General features: G+C 40.5%; 1 protein-coding gene across 1 annotated transcript in view; it reads right to left on the bottom strand.

Moving 5' to 3' along the window:
* Positions 1–20,071, bottom strand: part of LOC124133680 (gamma-aminobutyric acid receptor subunit beta-like) — a 75,957-nt gene that overhangs the window by 18,436 nt on the left and 37,450 nt on the right. Inside the window, exons 4-6 of the mRNA XM_046498141.2 lie at positions 17,176–17,396; positions 15,663–15,745; positions 618–755 (exon numbers count right to left, since the gene is read on the bottom strand). Coding sequence (XP_046354097.1) covers positions 618–755; positions 15,663–15,745; positions 17,176–17,396 — 442 coding nt within the window. The remainder of the gene's footprint in view (positions 1–617; positions 756–15,662; positions 15,746–17,175; positions 17,397–20,071) is intronic.

Here is a 20,071-nt window from a genome sequence, read left to right as displayed (position 1 = left end):
TTGCAGTGGAGACATTTGCATTATTTTAAAGAATTGCTTGGTGAGACCATACAAAACAACAGAAGCCACGACGCGCGGAATATAGAATGATGTTCCCCCAAATTCTGATTCAACTCATTCAAATGCATATTTCAACTCATGAAGAGAAACAGCCAGGGTATTGTCTCTAGCAAATTAAAAATATGAAATGCATTATTTTTCTCATGATACCCCATGCAAAATGTCACATACCAACTCAGATCACTATTACATATAAATAGGAACTGGACAGAAACGTCAATGCTCTGCATTTGTTCACGAAGGCTGGGCAACTTCAACTCATCAGATTACACCGTTATTTACATACGGAGTGTTTGCAGTGACATTTCCACAGCACTACAAATACCTCACACTTACCAAGCACGGCTTATTCCTAGTAATCCAAATTTGCATCTTGGTACTCCTTGTCCATGTAAAGTCTGAACCATCAGGTTCTCTGTCTATCTAATTGTGGACGGATCAGTGCTAAAGCCCCGTGACAATGTTCCAGCAATGTAAACGTCTGTCCTAATGTGGACTGATTACGGATAAAGACTTGTGACAACTCTATCAATATTTCCTGTGATGGGAACACTTACCAGTCAGCAGTCTCTCGACCCACACCACTGTGGAATAATCCACGATGGAGAACTGAGGAAGATCAACGTTATCAACACCTGAGACAGCATCCCTCTCGTTCAGCCATCTGAGATCTACATCAGCCTCTGCATAGCCGTCTGTAAGCAGGAAATAAAACGTCAAACGATTTTCAAAGATTGGCATATCTGGCATAACGATTGATAAAAGGCATATGACTGACACAAAAATGCAATCGTTCCTGGCATGAAAAGCGTAAACGGTTTAGATGTATTCACATAATTATCAACAAAATGTCCAACTAAAGTATGCACCCATGTTTGATGGTGACTAAAAATGAAACAAACGAGAATGGTTATTCGACGGTGATGTATTTGATACGGGTATCATAGTTATGTTTTGGACCGTAAGTTTCCATTGTTTAGGTGACTATTTTCAGTCTCGTAACGTTAGTAATATTTTGGTTAAATTCAATTTTTTAAGTGAGTCCTTTCTTTTGCCCAGTAGTTTAAATGGAAACGACAAATTCGAGAACGTGCACTCCAAACTTAGTTCAAAGTGCAGGGGGCACGGGTGTCCCAGTCGTCTAAGGCGCCGCGATTCGCTGTGCAGAGGTGCGTCCCTTGGGCACGCCAGAAACCTATGATTGTGGGTTCGAATCCCGATTCGCCCCAATTTGGTTTCTAGGTTTGTCAGCACCATACCCGTGCTCGTGGGTTTCACCGAAGTGATAAACGTCTGAGATCTTCATCCCTTTTGGCTTTCCTCTGGAATACTGTTTAAAGCGGCGTTAAACTCAACTTACTCACTCACTAGTGCAAAGTGCAAAAGCCTTTTTTCATCAGGTTGTACACTCAAAATTAATTGTTCACTTAACATGCTGCACATGTTCTCAACAAACTGTGTTTTTTTAAACAGAACCATGTTTGGCACCTTATTTCAAAGGAAAATATAGCGGATTTTTAAGGAGTAACCATAACAAAATTCCTGTCTTAAACAAGTATCCCAGCATTCGAGAAACATTAAATAGTGGAAACCTTACTGCTAAAGTTTTCAAGGTGGCACAGGTGTTCACGGGTGGACATGTTCTGTACAGGTATTGTCATGAGTTGCAAAGGTCACAAAAGAGTCAACACTAGTAAACATTTTTTTACCGTCTGAATCAGATAGGAATACAATCAGTTGTCCTCGGGCTTTTGTGAAATGTGTGGTTACAGCGGCCAACAATCACAGCACAGATCGTATTACCCTATCCAAATTAATCCACACAAGCCCTGTTTATTTTCATCTCTCTTTATGTCTTCTCTGTGTGTATATTTTTATTATCTTACTATCCACTCTCTGATGTATGTATGCATATATTAATACACGCTAGCGCTGTGCTGTGGACTGAGCATGCCCCACAGTGATGTGGAACTTTGCGCTGTGGAAATAACCGTATTATTGTGATAAGGATTTTGATTTTGATCATAACTTTTATTGTGGTGAGGTAAATATGAAGACACATACTCGTTGAGAGTCATGCTGTTTCTGCTCATACTTTATTTTAACACAATATTTCCATTGAAACCCAATAAAAGGACTGCAAAATATAAATGATGGAATTTACCTGACAACATGTATTTTTGGACAAAATAACGAGCGAGACATGAATGTTAAAGCACTATGAGAATAATTTCAAAGGGTGAAGATTCTTCAGAGAAGGTTTCTATGATTTTCTGTCTGCGCATTGAGTGACAAAGATGAGTTTGAATGCCCCTTTAGAGTTTGATGTGTGCTGTAGGGAGCCTTGGGGCAGAAAATAACTGTGATTAACCAGAAAATATAACAATATAGTTCTTGAAATGGTGCTTCAAAACTATTTCTAAAACAATTCAAGCATAGATTATTATATTCCAATGGCTGGGCATTAATCAGTGTGTTGAAAATGCACTTATTCGGCCAATATTTATTACTCTGAACAATATAATAATGTATTCTGCTCAACGTAAATACAAATCCAATGAATGGGAGGCTGTACAAAGCAATGGAAATAAAATAAAGGTTGCATGTAAAGAAAAAACGTCACTGGATGCTGACAGTATCAACATCGCCCCAAAGACCAAAGCACACAACACAACCCAGCGCTCAATATGCACCAGTTAGGTCGTATCTACTCATTATGCCCGACAGTGCTATCATTCTTCTCCAAGGATTTCCCTAGGATTACTGTAGTCTGACCACGATCAACATGGTCACTTAGGGTTGAGTGAGGGAAAGTGCACTTTATGCCCAGACAGTGATTTTTCATCAATATCACGACAGTCTGCAAGAGAATGTCATCATCACTGGGTCAGACAAACCAGAGAAAAAGTTTGAGTAATGACCCACTTCATCAGGGTAAGAGCACACAAAGCAGTGAATATAGTCTTGGTGTCGACCCATTCCATTAGGGTGAGGTCAGACAAACCAGTGAATATAGTTTTGGTGTTGACCCATTCAGTCAGGGTACGGTCAGACAAAGCAGTAAATATAGTCTGAATGTCGACCCATTCCGTCAGGGTAAGGTCAGACAAAGCAGTAAATATAGTCTGAATGTCGACCCATTCCGTCAGGGTAAGGTCAGACAAAGCAGTAAATATAGTCTGAATGTCGACCCATTCTGTCAGGGTACGGTCAGACAAAGCAGTGAATATAGTCTGAATGTCGACCCATTCCGTTAAGGTGAGGTCAGACAAAGCAGTGAATAAAGTCTGAATGTCGACCCATTCCGTCAGGGTAAGGTCAGACAAAGCAGTGAATATAGTCTGAATGTCGACCCATTCTGTCAGGGTACGGTCAGACAAAGCATTGAATATAGTCTGAATGTCGACCCATTCCGTTAAGGTGAGGTCAGACAAAGCAGTGAATAAAGTCTGAATGTCGACCCATTCCGTCAGGGTGAGGTCAGACAAAGCAGTGAATATAGTCTGAATGTCGACCCATTCCGTCAGGGTCAGGTCAGACAAAGCAGTGAATATAGTCTGAATGTCGACCCATTCCGTCAGGGTACGGTCAGACAAAGCAGTGAATATAGTCTGAATGTCGACCCATTCCGTCAGGGTCAGGTCAGACAAAGCAGTGAATATAGTCTGAATGTAGACCCATTCCTTCAGGGTACGGTCAGAGATATTTACCAATTCCCTAGGTACCGACTCACTCAGCTTAAGGCCCGACAAACCACTTGGCCATGTTAAGATGACCCACTTATGCAGCAAGTGTGTCATTATGGGTATTTGGGGTATTTTTGATAGGATATTTTACGTAGTCAGAACTATGACTGCTTAATAACTGCCGACTTTAATAATCGACTTTGGATCAAGCAATCACGTTGTTGACAACATGGACAACGATTCATTCTGGCGGGACACTAATGCACAATTCAGACGAATATTTCGAGACAAACGGGGCACTAAAAGACTTTGGCCTGAAATCCTCATGGGATTGAGATTTCGAGAAAAGAACCCGTTTTAAGTTCACATGGCATTTAACGATTTAATCCTTCCCTGACATAGTTACCGTTGGCTATAGGTATTTGGAGATACAAAACTAGAATTATTTCTTTGAAACTTTTGTATATATTCCGACCTGTTTCGTCTTTTCTGATTTGACTTGCACCTAGTTACATCCTTCACCAGTGGAGTCACTTAGACATGGCTTCCACGTACGTTGGAGATATTGATCACAAGAATGAAATTGAAAATAAACAAAAAATACTAGATTCTTTAAAAGTTGGTGCGGATGAACGGTTGCTTAAGATTTGATTAAATTCGGGATTATTGCATTTTTTCTTTTAATTCATACATGGTTGACATATCAATTAAGTTAATATCAACGGAGTTTAGTCTTCGTGTGTTGGTGCGCGAAGGTGGCGTTGGATATGTCATCGTTTTTTGCTCACAGGTGGGAATGCTGGAGCAGGGTCGGTCTCTACTGCCCTAATGTTTACGTAACAGAAGACTTAAAATAGCCACGGGGCGGTTACGATTACTGCTAAGTTTGAATAGGGCTGAGATACGAAACAGACTACTGAGTGAGTGAATATTGTTTTACGCCGCTTAGCAATAATCCAGCGATATCATTTGAGCCGAGGATACCAGAAATGGGTTTAACAATTGTGCCCATGTGAACCGTTCTATTGGTGTGACGAGCGAACGCTTTAACCACAAGGCTACCCGACCCGTGAAGATCCGGGGTAGAATAGGTCTTCAGCAACCCGTTTGCCGTAGAAGGCGACTATGCTTGTCGTAAGAGGCGACTAACGGGATCGGGTGGTCAGGCTCGCCGAATTGGTTGATGCATGGCAACGTGTCCCAATTGCGTGGATCGATGCTTATGATGTCAATGACTGGATTGTCTGACACAGACGCGATTATTTACAGACAACAGACTTACAGATCATTTATGTATTACTGCTGGTGCGCTTAAAGCCAGCTGCCTTTAATTCGGGCATTAATCTAGCTCAGTTTATCCTTTGTTTCGCATTTACTGTGAAGACATGAAATAGTTAACATGATCGAACCGCGAACAAGGCCCCGCTTGAACACGGATATCAAACTCCAGACAGTAAGGTACAGGGAAACCGGATTCAAGACGGAGAAGTGCGGAAACAGACTCAAGACAGGGAAGTACCGAGATAAGGGAACCAAGACAAGGAAGTGCCGAGATAAGAGAACCAAGACAGCGACGTGCCGAGATAAGGGAGCCAAGACAGGCCGGGAAGTTCCGAGGTAAAGGAACCATGACAGGGAAGTGCCGAGGTAAGGGAGCCAAGACAGGGACGTGCCGAGATAAGGGAGCCAAGACAGGGAATTGCCGAGATAAGGGAATTAAGACAGGGAAGTGCCGAGATAAGGGAGCCCAGACAGGGACGTGCCGAGAAAAGGGAACCAAGACAGGGACGTGCCGAGAAAAGGGAACGATGACAGGGATGTGCCGAGATTAGGGAACCAAGACATGGAAGTACCGAGATAAGGGAACCAAGACAGGGACGTGCCGAGATAAGGGAGCCAAGACAGGGACGTGCCGAGAAAAGGGAACCAAGACAGGGACGTGCCGAGATAAGGAAAACAAGGCAGGGATGTGCCGAGATTAGGGAACCAAGACAGGGAAGTATCGAGATAAGGGAACCAAGACAGGGAAGTGCCGAGATAAGGGAACCATGACAGGGATGTGCCGAGATTAGGGAACCAAGACAGGGAAGTATCGAGATTAGGGAACGATGACAGGGAAGTGCCGAGATCAGGGAACCATGACAGGGAAGTGCCGATATAAGGGAACCAAGACAGGGACGTGCCGAGATAAGGGAACGATGACAGGGAAGTGCCGATATAAGGGAACCAAGACAGGGAAGTATCGAGATAAGGGAACGATGACAGGGAAGTGCCGAGATAAGGGAACCAAGACAGGGAAGTGCCGAGATAAGGGAACCAAGACAGGGATGTGCCGAGATAAGGGAAAGATGACAGGGATGTGCCGAGATAAGGGAACCATGACAGGGATGTGCCGAGATAAGGGAACCAAGACAGGGATGTGCCGAGATAAGGGAAAGATGACAGGGATGTGCCGAGATAAGGGAACCATGACAGGGAAGTGCCGGTATAAGGGAACGAAGACAGGGAAGTGCCGAGATAAGGGAACCAAGAGAGGGAAGTGCCGAGATAAGGGAACCAAGACAGGGATGTGCCGAGATAAGGGAAAGATGACAGGGAAGTGCCGAGATAAGGGAACCAAGACAGGGAAGTGCCGAGATAAGGGAACCAAGACAGGGATGTGCCGAGATAAGGGAAAGATGACAGGGATGTGCCGAGATAAGGGAACCAAGACAGGGAAGTGCCGAGATAAGGGAACGATGACAGGGAAGTGCCGAGATAAGGGAACGATGACAGGGAAGTGCCGAGATAAGGGAACCAAGACAGGGACGTGCCGAGAAAAGGGAAAGATGACAGGGATGTGCCGAGATAAGGGAACCATGACAGGGATGTGCCGAGATAAGGGAACCAAGACAGGGATGTGCCGAGATAAGGGAAAGATGACAGGGATGTGCCGAGATAAGGGAACCATGACAGGGAAGTGCCGGTATAAGGGAACGAAGACAGGGAAGTGCCGAGATAAGGGAACCAAGAGAGGGAAGTGCCGAGATGAAGAAACCAAGACAGGGAAGTGCCGAGATAAGGGAACAATGACAGGGAAGTGCCGAGAAAAGGGAACGATGACAGGGACGTGCCGAGATAAGGGAACCAAGACAGGGACGTGCCGAGATAAGGGAACCATGACAGGGACGTGCCGAGATAAGGGAACCAAGACAGGGACGTGCCGAGAAAAGGGAACGATGACAGGGACGTGCCGAGATAAGGGAACCAAGACAGGGAAGTGCCGAGATAAGGGAAAGATGACAGGGAAGTGCCGAGATTAGGGAACGATGACAGGGACGTGCCGAGATAAGGGAACCAAGACAGGGAAGTGCCGAGATAAGGGAAAGATGACAGGGACGTGCCGAGATAAGGGAACGATGACAGAAAAGTACCGAGATAAGGGAACCAAGACAGGGAAGTGCCGATATAAGGGAACGATGACAGGGAAGTGCCGATATAAGGGAACCAAGACAGGGACGTGCCGAGATAAGGGAAAGATGACAGGGAAGTGCCGAGATAAGGGAACGATGACAGGGAAGTGCCGAGATAAGGGAACGATGACAGGGAAGTGCCGAGATAAGGGAACCAAGACAGGGACGTGCCGAGAAAAGGGAAAGATGACAGGGATGTGCCGAGATAAGGGAACCATGACAGGGATGTGCCGAGATAAGGGAACCAAGACAGGGAAGTGCCGATATAAGGGAACGATGACAGGGAAGTGCCGATATAAGGGAACCAAGACAGGGACGTGCCGAGATAAGGGAAAGATGACAGGGAAGTGCCGAGATAAGGGAACGATGACAGGGAAGTGCCGATATAAGGGAACCAAGACAGGGACGTGCTGAGATAAGGGAAAGATGACAGGGAAGTGCCGAGATAAGGGAACGATGACAGGGAAGTGCCGATATAAGGGAACCAAGACAGGGACGTGCCGAGATAAGAAATGGCAGAGAAGTGCTGAGATAAGGGAACCATGACAGAAAAGAACCGAGATAAGGGAACGATGACAGGGAAGTGCTGAGATAAGGGAGCCAAGACAGGGAAGTATCGAGATAAGGGAACCATGACAGGGAAGTGCCGATATAAGGGAACCAAGACAGGGACGTGCCGAGATAAGGGAACCAAGACAGGGAAGTGCCGAGATAAGGGAACGATGACAGGGACGTGCCGAGATAAGGGAACCATGACACGGAAGTGCCGAGATAAGGGAACGATGACAGGGACGTGCTGAGATAAGGGAACCATGACACGGAAGTGCCGAGATAAGGGAACGATGACAGGGACGTGCTGAGATAAGGGAACCATGACACGGAAGTGCCGAGATAAGGGAACGATGACAGGGACGTGCCGAGATAAGGGAACCAAGACAGGGATGTGCCGAGATAAGGGAACCAAGACAGGGAAGTGCCGAGATAAGGGAACGATGACAGGGAAGTATCAAGATTAGGGAGCCAAGACAGGCAACTACCGAGATAGCCGAACCCTGACGCTCAGTGAAGTACGTGACTAACAGACCCAAGACAGGGAAGTATGGAGATAAGGGAACTATGACAGTGAAGTACGTGACTAACAGACCCAAGACAGGGAAGTATCGAGATAAGGGAGCCATGACGGGGAAGTGCGTGAATAACAGACCCAACACAGGGCAAAATAGGGTAACAGGCACAAGATAGGGAAGTATTTGCATAGTTCTTCCCTAAGTTGTTTTTTAGTGTTCATTATAACTTCATATTTAAAATTTATACTTGTTGAAAGAAACGCTTGCAAATAGTGCACATCAATGAAGATCTCATTCTCGGATAATTCTTTCACGATTGGTAAGAACAAAGCGATTACAGATGTTCAAAGTATTTCAGAAAGGTTACCGTCCTTGCTCCAGCACCAGCTGTAGGGTAATTCTTCACTTCAAAAACGGTTGTAAGAAAAATGCGGCTTAGAAAACTGCCGGTTTGAAGTGTAAACATGGGGGTCTTTTGAAGATGCTAACTAAAAGATATGTCGCGATCCCCACAGAACTCTAATTTGTGATCCGTTACAGTGAAAGCCATCAAACACAGAAATGCAGTCAATCCGGAGATCGTAATCAAACCACGAACGACAAACGTATTTCGTTTGTAGCAATGAATTAAGGTGTTTTGAAATCAACATTCGTCTGACATCGTTAGATAGGGAATGGACAAGTAATACAGAAGAGCCAGCAAATAGGATGTTGAATGCTATTGATTACATCTGACGTGGAACGTTTCTATATCTTTCTCTCAAATTAGTCACACGCACGAAAGGGCGATCTGCAAGTCGCCAGAATTATAAGAAAACTTTGGCAAAAACCGACCTAATCTCTTGAAAAACGAAAAAGCCCCAAAACAGATAGTATATATATATGAGATCTTGATTGATCAGATAATTTCAATGAAGCTTTTAGGCACGTTTTCCCCTATAAGCGCATAGTGTTAATATGTGTTGAAATGATATAACTATTCTTTGTTTCAATTATTTCATAACGATATCAAAATCTATCCCTTTTGTCCAGTATTCAATATAAATCCATCTTAACGTCACAGTAGAGATGGAGGATCCAATTACATCACAAGAAAAGAAAATCATCAATTTTAGAACCCGCTGATATCGTTTCAGCCATGCTCATGCCTTTTTGGAGTCTTGATGTTGCAGTTCTGGGTCGTATATCTTAAATCAACAGACAATATAAACATATCAAACGTCCAATGGATGTGTTGTTAGTACAACGTGTTCTTTGGGATTCATGGAAATCAGTTGTTAAATTCTTAGATCAGCTGATCTAATTTCTAAACAATTAATTATTTATTTAACTAGTTAACAATTCAACTAATCCAAAACATGTTCAAGTGTGTCATCTGGTTCATGTTGACAAAATGATCAGTCTTGAACATGTTAACAACTCTGACCCGTCTTGAACATGCTACTAACTAAATATATGCATTCATGTCAACAAAATGACCACCTTGAACATGTTAACAACATCACTAATCCGTTCATGTTAACAAAATGACCAGTACTGAACATGTGAACAGCCCTGACGTCTTGAACATGTTAACAACTTCATTAATCCGTTCATGTTAACAAAATGACCAGTATTGAACATGTAAACAACCCTGATGTATTGAACATGTGAACAGCCCTGACGTATTGAACATGTGAACAACCATGACGTATTGAACATGTTAACAACATCACTAATCCGTTCATGTTAACAAAATGACCAGTATTGAACATGTGAACAACCCTGACGTATTGAACATGTTAACAACATCACTAATCCGTTCATGTTAACAAAATGACCAGTATTGAACATGTTAACAACCCTGACGTCTTGAATATGTTAACAACTTCATTAATCCGTTCATGTTAACAAAATGACCAGTATTGAACATGTTAACAACCCTGACGTCTTGAACATGTTAACAACTTCATTAATCCGTTCATGTTAACAAAATGACCAGTATTGAACATGTGAACAGCCCTGACGTATTGAACATGTGAACAGCCCTGACGTATTGAACATGTGAACAACCCTGACGTATTGAACATGTGAACAACCATGACATATTGAACATGTGAACAACCATGACGTATTGAACATGTTAACAACTTCATTAATCCGTTCATGTTAACAAAATGACCAGTATTGAACATGTGAACAGCCCTGACGTATTGAACATGTGAACAACCATGACATATTGAACATGTTAACAACTTTACTAATCCGTTCATGTTAACAAAATGACCAATATTGAACATGTGAATCAATATGGAATACCATAATCAATCTGGAATATGTGAACAACTTGACTAATCCTAAATATATAAACCTGACCAATATCTTGACATGTAAACAACTTTTCCAACCTTGAACACGGTGACAACTTGAGTAATGCGAATCATGTTACCAGGATGACAAATCCAAATCATGTTAACAAGAAGTCTTGGAGAATATAATTACCATCAGTTTGGAACGTATTACAGCAACATGACAAAATGAAAATATGTTTATACCTTGACTGAGCTACATAACAGTTAGTAGACGGTTAACAAAACTGAGAGTGATATTTTGTTTACTGTCGTTAAAAGAATCCTTTTTATCTATGTTAGAAATGACTGATGTGATATCAAGCTAATAATCTGGCTGTAAAGGTAGTCACCGTACGATTATTGATGAGACTTCAAAATGACTGGTAAAAGGTTTATCAGACGCTCTCATTTGTTTACAATGGCATCGTGGGTCGAAGGAGGGAGCCATTGTGTCGCATATCTATGGATTGAATGTATTCATTTTGGCATCACGGCTAATCAAATTGCTTATAGTTTCAACACCATCATGACAGTTTCCTCGTCTCTTCGATCATTTGAAACATTTCATCAGATCCGTATGGTAGACTGGATATACATGAATGACTTATGAAAAAGCGTTGCAATACTGCTCCAGACGCTGAATGCTGCTGGCGAGTATATTTGCCACTTAGACTCAACGTGAACAGTTTTGTCTACGAAACCTTCCGCAACGTTTTTACGATTTTGTTTTTTCAATCGATGAATCACCATGCCTGGAGAAATCCAGAAATCAATCACTTCCTCAGTGTTTTCAAAAGCGAAGGAAAAACGCAACGTAGATTTAAAATAAATATTTGTATCTTTGTCAAACACTGTAGATTGTTCAAATAACTTTCAAAGTTCCAAGGATTTGCTCGTTATAAAACTACGTGTTTTTCTTTGCGTCTACCACTCTACCCTGGATGGATCTTGGTCAGACATATCCATTTATTACACGCACCTCCCATTCTCAGTGTTTCAAGAGCAAAACCGAACACTTTCAAAGTTATTGATAGCTTTTACTGAAATCCTTGACGACTGAGATGACAAAAACGTTACCAAGTAAATAAAACGTCGCTGCTTATCGTGTGAACTTCAACAAAATCGATGAGACGGAATCAATAAAACTGCCTATCATTGAATGTTTTGTTGAAGACGTTGAGTATTTGTTATCAAATCCAAGTATTGGTTGGCAAAAAATCAACCATATGAGGTTAGGTTTCCGCAGCAGTTGATCAATAGGGACATTTTTTAATACCACAATTTACTGTAAAACGATACCTCTAACGCCTTGCACTCATAACAAAAAAAGTTTATTCAATTTGATGCTTGGAGGTGAATTCTGATCTACGGTGAATGGCAAAATAAAAGTTTATGTTATTGAACATGCTATCTTTGTTCTCTTATCGGATGTCACACAGCTTGGGAAAAATGTGTTTGAAAAAATATAATATCAGGTCATGGAAAACTTGTTCATATTGATCATTCAGAACATAGATTTGTGTCCATCCAACGAAACAAGATCGAAGCTTTGTAATCGTTTCATAGTATGTCGCCGTCTAAAGACAGTTGTGTGATTAAATCAACACGAAGCTGTAAAACATCATGCGTATATAAACATATCTATGACACCGATGTATCAAAATGTAACACGAATGGGAAAATATCCTATCAGCGACGCCAGACGTATTAAGATCTTAAAAATTGATGGTCAGGAAGCAAACATGTCATCTATTTCTCGACTTTACATTAATATTTAAACAGCGGGTAATATCAAAAGATATGTCATATTAACCAGGAGCTACATGGTTTCAAAACAAACTGCTCTTGAGAATACGATGAATATAATGGAAACACACATTTTCGCGCAGTGGTAAAATTTTCAGCATTCTATGTTTAGCAACAGATTTATATCGAGACCGATTCGAGGTACAAAAAATCAATCCATCTTATCATTGAAAATGCCTATACATATTTAACCATAGCAACAAAACTACACTTTGAAAAAAGCCAATGCATGATTTGAGATCTGTGCGATATGCCTCCTAATTGGCCTAACTCCTGGATGTCAATACATGCGATCGAACGCAATTAAAATGATTTTTTGAGGAAGATGTGATTTTATGTCGGTCTGATATGACATTTCTGCTGTTTGATTTATCGATGCACAGTAGAGTGTGTGTAATTTTGATGTTAATATCATTTTTGGAAAAGGAAATCTATACTGTGAGACACGTCCCCGGGAAAGGAAAATCAATGCTCAAGCGAAACCACTTTCGGAAAGGGTTTAAAATCGAATCTGTCTCTTACAAATGTGAACCATAGTGAATGACTCTAGCAATTACTTATCTAGAGGGCACATAAATTTGATTTATAGAATTATATGTATACATTTCATTTCTGATGCTGTAGAATTTCAATCAAAAAGACGCCATGCAAGACTACTTTCGTAAAGACTGTTTGAATTGTTAACTGTACAAGTAATATACCCTTGTGGGTTGCATTTTGCAAAAAGAATTTCAATTACATATTTGCTGGATCTACTTTAGTGGATTTGATGGAAGTGGTTGCGGTTATTATTAGATGTTTTTGATGAAGGACTTGCGTTTGCAATTTCAAATTTGAAAATGATGTCATTGAGGCAGATTTTTCTAAGATATCGTCCTACAAGCACGTCGACAACAGTCACTAAACATCTCGTGGTCTTTTATTGCATGTAGATACATTGATATCACACAAAGCACATGCTCTCGATATATGAGATAGTTGTGTAACGTGATCAGTCTTGGTGCTTGTAATATTCAGGTGGTTGTCCAGAAATAGGTGTGTGAATCTTATCCAGTAACGGAATGGAACAGGGATCACATGGTTTCGATTGTCTGTGTTTACTGTGGACTTTGATACAATAACCCGAATAAGTACATATATGCCTCAGAGGGTTAAGGTGACTTCATATCCGACCCCAAATAACAAGAAGTCGAGGAAGCCGATGTACAGATAAGACGAATTGCTTGCTTGCCATGACTATCACATGTCGAACCATCCAGGATGTATCGAAAAATGTTTTGTTATGTATTTTCTGAATTCATATATCTTTTTATTTGACCTTTTTATTACTTATTTGTAAGCACGATATGGCTGAAATATTGCCGATGTGACTTAAAATTTAACTCACTCACTCACTAACTTATTTGTAAGTATGAGACTAAAACACTCATTATATAATGAACAGCAGAAGAACCACATAATGTCCTCTGTCTGTTTTGAGCTGGTCTTAGAACCTTTTAACTAAATACACATATCATGGACCAAGTATTCCGGGGACGTCCTGTTTTTTAGGCACAGCTGGAATACTATGAAACATTTGGTATGTGAGCGAGATGTCTCACAATGACCCTTTCCATTACGGCAGGAACACTTAAACATGATCTCCACATAGTGCATGCATGTTTTAGCGCTTTACAGCAAATATTGCATATGTTCTTTCAGAGGGTTTATGGGCTGATTGTAAAGAGGGTGCTACCGTTGTGGGGATGGCTGGGATAATGATCTGGCTTTTTATTGTACATCTAATCTTGCTGATCAATCGAGTTGAAACAGACATCGTACGGCAAGCCAATCACTACACGTCATTCACATGGTGCTATCTATTTGGGAGATGACATTCCAGAAATTGCCCTGTCACTGACATGCTTAATAACATTGCAGTTTATGTGTTTTTACGTCATGACAAGACGGCCCGTTGTATAAGAAACCATTGTCGTAAATATTGACTTTAAAAAACGAACCATCAACTCAAATGTTGTTAATCCAACGTTTTTAAAACGATGTTTTTAGCATTAATCGTATGTTCTCATTGAACAAAAAATGAAGAAAAGGTTATATAATGATATTTTTTTTCTAAACTGACATACAATTTTTCATGTTTCATTATATTGTGCACAATGTGGGGAATCATACTTAGCAAATATTGGAAAAGAAAGAGAATACATTGCAGTAACAAATCACTTTGCAATTAGCAGTATTTCAAGGAAAGAATGTATTTTGGTATTTTCATCAGCTACATCAGCGCATAATGTTTGTTTTGACATTAGGTTTCGCATACCCATTCCACATAATAACTTTCTTGGCATGTCTGAATGTTTTCAATAATGAGATTCTCTTGGTGAAGAAAAACACCTGAGCATGGTTAAACTAAAATAGTTCATTCTGTTGTGGACCTACTTGTCAACATGCTTGTCAATATCAAGAAGACAAATCAGTGACACTCTTTAAGTCGAAATCCCGCAGACTACTACTACAATATTGAAACATTGTAACGATAAGGATTCCGTCGGGGTTAAAATGTAGACCGATATCTCGAGATTGTGAGTTTCCCAGTATTCACATGTTTACTCTCGAAAGTCTCAAAGTATATATTTAACTTGTTTGTACAACACGTTAAGTTCATTGTCAACATTTAGCTTATTTTTAGAAAAAAAGAATAGTCCTTGTTTAAAAATATATTCATGTATTGAAATAAGATAACTATAAACAAATGACATGAAATGAAAAATTGGATATAATTGGGTATACTCATGTATACCCAATTATAGTATGGACACCTATTTCTGTAGAAACATTGGTCGTACTAACATCCCAATATATATTAACATATATATCCACGAACGTGCCACAAAGATTCAATATCCCGATGGCATTTGTGCCTTTGGGAGGTAATCAAAACAGAGAAAAATACTCGGCATGAAGATATAACACACTGAGCAAGGAAATGTGTTTACTGCTAAAAACATATTCTGTTTCAAAGTAGCCGTTGTAGGAAGCGCACCCCAGACGTACAAAAACAGGACGAGAAGATCAAAGAAAATGTAGAGTTCTATGAAAATAACACGAAAAAATGTTTTCTTGAACGTTAGGTTTCTCCCAACACGTACTAGTGTAGGTGAGGCATGTCGCAATGAATATTTTTCTGTTTCCAGCCTCATGGTTGAGAAGCAAGAGTCTTGATTAAATCGAATCTATTTCAACTGTCAGTATGGTTGTACTTACAACTTTCAATCTCAACTGAACACTTTTGCTGGTCGAGGGGATAATTATGTAAATCCATCATACATGCCAGGGTTGTCGTGAACCTGGAAACAATTAAAGATACAAGAATCAACCACGGCATCCTGCAATTCACGAAACAAGCTTGGAATTGGTTTTCGAAATAGAACAGAAAAAAGTCTCCGCTGAGAAAAGACAACTCAATTGCTAACAGATATTGAGTGTTTAATCAGAGTTTGCTGTGTTACTCTGAATGAATTCCTAAAAAAAAGAATGGTTAGATTATACATTTCCTAAACAAAATATCAATTTGTAAAGCTATGTTGTCAAATTTGATTGAAAAAGCGTTAATTTGTTCATCTGAAAATTCAATTTAAAACCTCCATTTTACACATGTGTTAGAATGAACGAATATCATTTTACGCCGCATCAGAAATGTTCCAGTTAGAATATGGACAGAACTGTTGTCTCATCGATATGAGCTGTACTCCGCTGACCATTCATGTAGCACCGTCGGCTCTGGCACATCTATATGAGCTGTCACTAGGTGACCTTTCATGTGACATGTCTGCTCTGTCACACCGATAAGAGTTTGCACTAGGTGCCCTTTCATGTGACATGGTCTGCTTTGCATAAGTATAAGGCAAATGATATTTCACTTCTCTAAACATATGTCAACTTTAAATGATATTTCTTCAGCTCTGTCATGCCATTGTGATGCACGTTATGAATAAAGCAAATGTAAATGCTAAATATCAGCTATTATACCATACTAAGGACGTCTGTAAGATCTTACAAGGTCACATAAACCAACAGAAATATGGTTTCCTTTGCAAATGTCTTTAGTGACCTCAAACAAGCAGTGGCCTCTTGATTCAAACGGATTGAGTTGGGGACTTTGCAAACTTTCAGGATCTTTAGCGAGAAATCAATGCATTTTTCAAGCATCCACTTAAACGTGATTTAACATCAAAGAAAACATTTGAGACTGAATAAAGCAATCGTAGCTTTTCGTGTTAGAAAAGAGGTTTCATATTGATTACATTGACAACTCCTGTAAACGGAAGGAATCATCGTTAGAGATAGTTCCTCGTGACCTCTCTGCGATACTTTGGTAAACCTTGAAACATTAGTCTTTAGGAGATAGATCTTAACGACAATTGGAGAATTGTACGCGGTTGATGATAAGTGTAATAATCTTTAAAATGCAGATACAGTGTTTAAGGTAAGCCGTTCTGAACGTATTTACAGAATTGGATAAATCATTAACTGATACACACCTTGAATAAGAAAACGGTTAATACAAAGAATTCCATTTTAGAGCATTTCATTTGCGATTTTCCAACGTGCTTGATAAGACACAACTGATGTCTTGGATTGCATTCCTTTAGATTTAGAAAATTGATAATGCTACGACATTCAAATTCATTCGTTTCGGGGAATGCAATTTTGACGATGGAGCTTTAATTATTGAATGTAGGCTGGAATGCATTTCAGAGTTTGCTCAAAAACTCACCTCATTCCATAAACGATTGATCCGTTGGCATAGAGACGAATCATTTTATTTTTTTCTGTGACATCATGAAGATATGAGTTTTTGTCATTGGCCAGAAACGTGTCAGGTACCCATATCCTCTCGGCAAATTCTCCCGTGAGCGTCATACTCTCGTTGCCGCCCGAGAACTGGAGACGGTCATCACGCCAGTATTGGTTTAAGTACATGGTAATGGTGTAATCCTGTCAACAGATCAAAAGAGGATATGATTCAACATGCAATAATTGAAAAGAATTGACAGTCATGGCAACAGATTAATCAGATTGTATTAGTGAGGTGAGGTGAAATGGGGTTTAACGATTATTGCACTTATATAGCGACGTGCATGCACGTGTGTGGCTGCTTGTACTAGTCCGGACTGATGCCGATTTATAGTGCTACCTCACTCAGACACAGTATACTGACACCGAGCCGACCAGTCCTTGTTTTATCCCCTTAATGCCAAGCACGAGACAGGGTCACAACAAGTACTATCTTTTAACGTCTTTTGGTATGACGCGGCTGGGGATCGAACCACCGCTCTCTGGGCAGACGCTCTTCCACAAGACTACGGAGGCGGTCGATTGTATTAGTAATTAAATGTATATGTAAATAGTATTATTGTCCTAAATATCCTTGGTATAGCTTCATTAACTATTATACTTTGTTTGGCCTATTTATCAGTAAGTGAGTTAATATTTAACGTAGCAACGGCAATATCTTAGCAATATAGCGACCAATTTATCAAAGTAATTAGTTTAGACCAAATATTCAATAAATATGTTTTGAGTACTGGTTTAGCAGAAACCAAGTCATGCGGAACTTTGATCAACCAATCCAAACTGAGCCATATTCTCACTAACAACAGCATAGGCATGGATTTGAACGTAATTTCAAGTCGCTGAATGAGTATGCAGACATCACTGCATGCATCAGGCAATGAAGTATGCTGGGTTCTCTGTCTTCATTGCGGCTGGTGCTGACATACTCTGCTACAATACCATCATTGAAAGCATAAATGTGTGTCAAGGAAAAACGACCACTTTCACTTTGTGTATCCCGATAATATCACACTATGTGAATATCCTTCCAACATCACGGTTAACATACTAATATAGTGGCTTCTCACTCCCATGTGAAGGTAACAAGTGTTCTATTTGAGATTACTCTTCCTTAGTTAAGTACAAATTCTGGTACTTTTGGGGGTTGAGTCCCATGGCAGATTCGAACCAACACTTTCCGAGTGAGACACGTAATCGCCAGCACACTGAGTCAGCGATCTTAAAGGCATTATGTATTCATATATGAAAGTCATGTACGAGCTTATCTAAATCTTTAAATATACAAGCACCATACTAAATTATTTTTCTGGATTTTATTTATATTTATAGGAATCCTAATGTCACATAGCCAACGTTCGAATGAACCGCTTACATGGACGTGAACGTTGATCTGTCTGGAAGGTCTTCACATATTAGCAGTTGACGTCTTCAGGGCACTGACTATTGCCTTCATGGGTAGATATACGTGACCTATCTGCTCCATAACATATGGTCTTTTTCGGTATTAACAACTGATGTCTTCTGTGAACTGACTTTCGCCTCCATGGCTAGTATATATGTGACCTATCTGGACTACACTGGGTATGGTGTTTACAGTATTAGCAATGATCAACACGTCTGAGCTTTGATTGTTTCCTTACGTGTGGATTTTTGTCTTGAGATGTTTTTACCCACAGCTGCAAAACCAGATAGTGTTTTAATTAAATAAGCCGGAACATCTTTCAAGAAAAACACCTTGAAACCTTGCAGTTTTTGAGACGGACAGTTTTCATTTTTTTCCAACAGTTTGAAGTACAATTATTCTTTCAACAATGTTCTGGGACATTTTTCTTTTGCCATATAATCCCAGTTACGGTTCAGACAATGTGTCATGTTTTCAGATTAGTCCTGATTCATAGTACACTTCGTTAATGGACGCGGTCCTGTCTGGCGACGTGAACGTCAAGCAAATGTCTACCCGAGAGCTCATGACAGATTCGGCGGTGGATTGGTTATATTGGCGGGTGCCATCACTATCTCTGAGCGAACCCCACTCAATACTGTGCAAGGACTGGTCAGTACTCTCGCGACAACATACTGACACTCTTTGCAAGGCGTGTTGGTCGACGTTATGTCTTTCCGTGTACGAATCGTCAAGGCTAAACTCATCCAGCACACCAGGAGTACCATGGCCACAATGAGCCCAGGCCTTTCCCTTAAAGAACGCGTCTGGGAACTGATAGGGAGACGCGTGCGTCAACGTCGTAGGCCGCCGACCACGTTGGCTGAACTTGGCCACGCGTTGCAAGAGGAGTGGGACAGACTCCCTAAAATCGCCATTGGGAGACTCATCAGCAGTATGCCTCGTCGTGTTAAGGAAGTTTTGTATTACGCACTACTGATCCAAAAACGTCAACTTTGAAATAACCAAACTTACCCAATCGTCCTACAGTATTGTTGGCGGTCATAACATCTTCACGACCGGTTGAAATGTGTTCCGAATTCGTTCATTATTATCATACAACTACTATGAGAAACTAATATCTCTTTCAAGTTTGGAAATCCAGTTAGGTGCGGGTATCCCCTACTTACTTTGAAGAGTATAGTGTAAATAAAGATTATATTGTTGACTTGTAGATTTCAATTTCTTTGTTCTTTAAATGCGATGTTAAAGGTGCTGGTATTTCTATCAAGCAACCAAGACAGAGCTGTCAACAATGTCTTCACTGCACTGTTCGATTATAACTGTTTATCGTGAGATAACATCCTTCAAGAAGCATTCATCACATACCACGCGGCCATTATGATCAATACAGAATATTCCATTCCGTTATCCT

This window comes from Haliotis rufescens, unplaced genomic scaffold, assembly GCF_023055435.1.
Source record: "Haliotis rufescens isolate VD_foot unplaced genomic scaffold, xgHalRufe1.0.p SCAF_7, whole genome shotgun sequence".
Lineage (NCBI taxonomy): Eukaryota > Metazoa > Mollusca > Gastropoda > Lepetellida > Haliotidae > Haliotis > Haliotis rufescens.
Note: the sequence above shows the minus strand (reverse complement) of the source record. Positions and strands in the feature narration are given on the sequence as shown.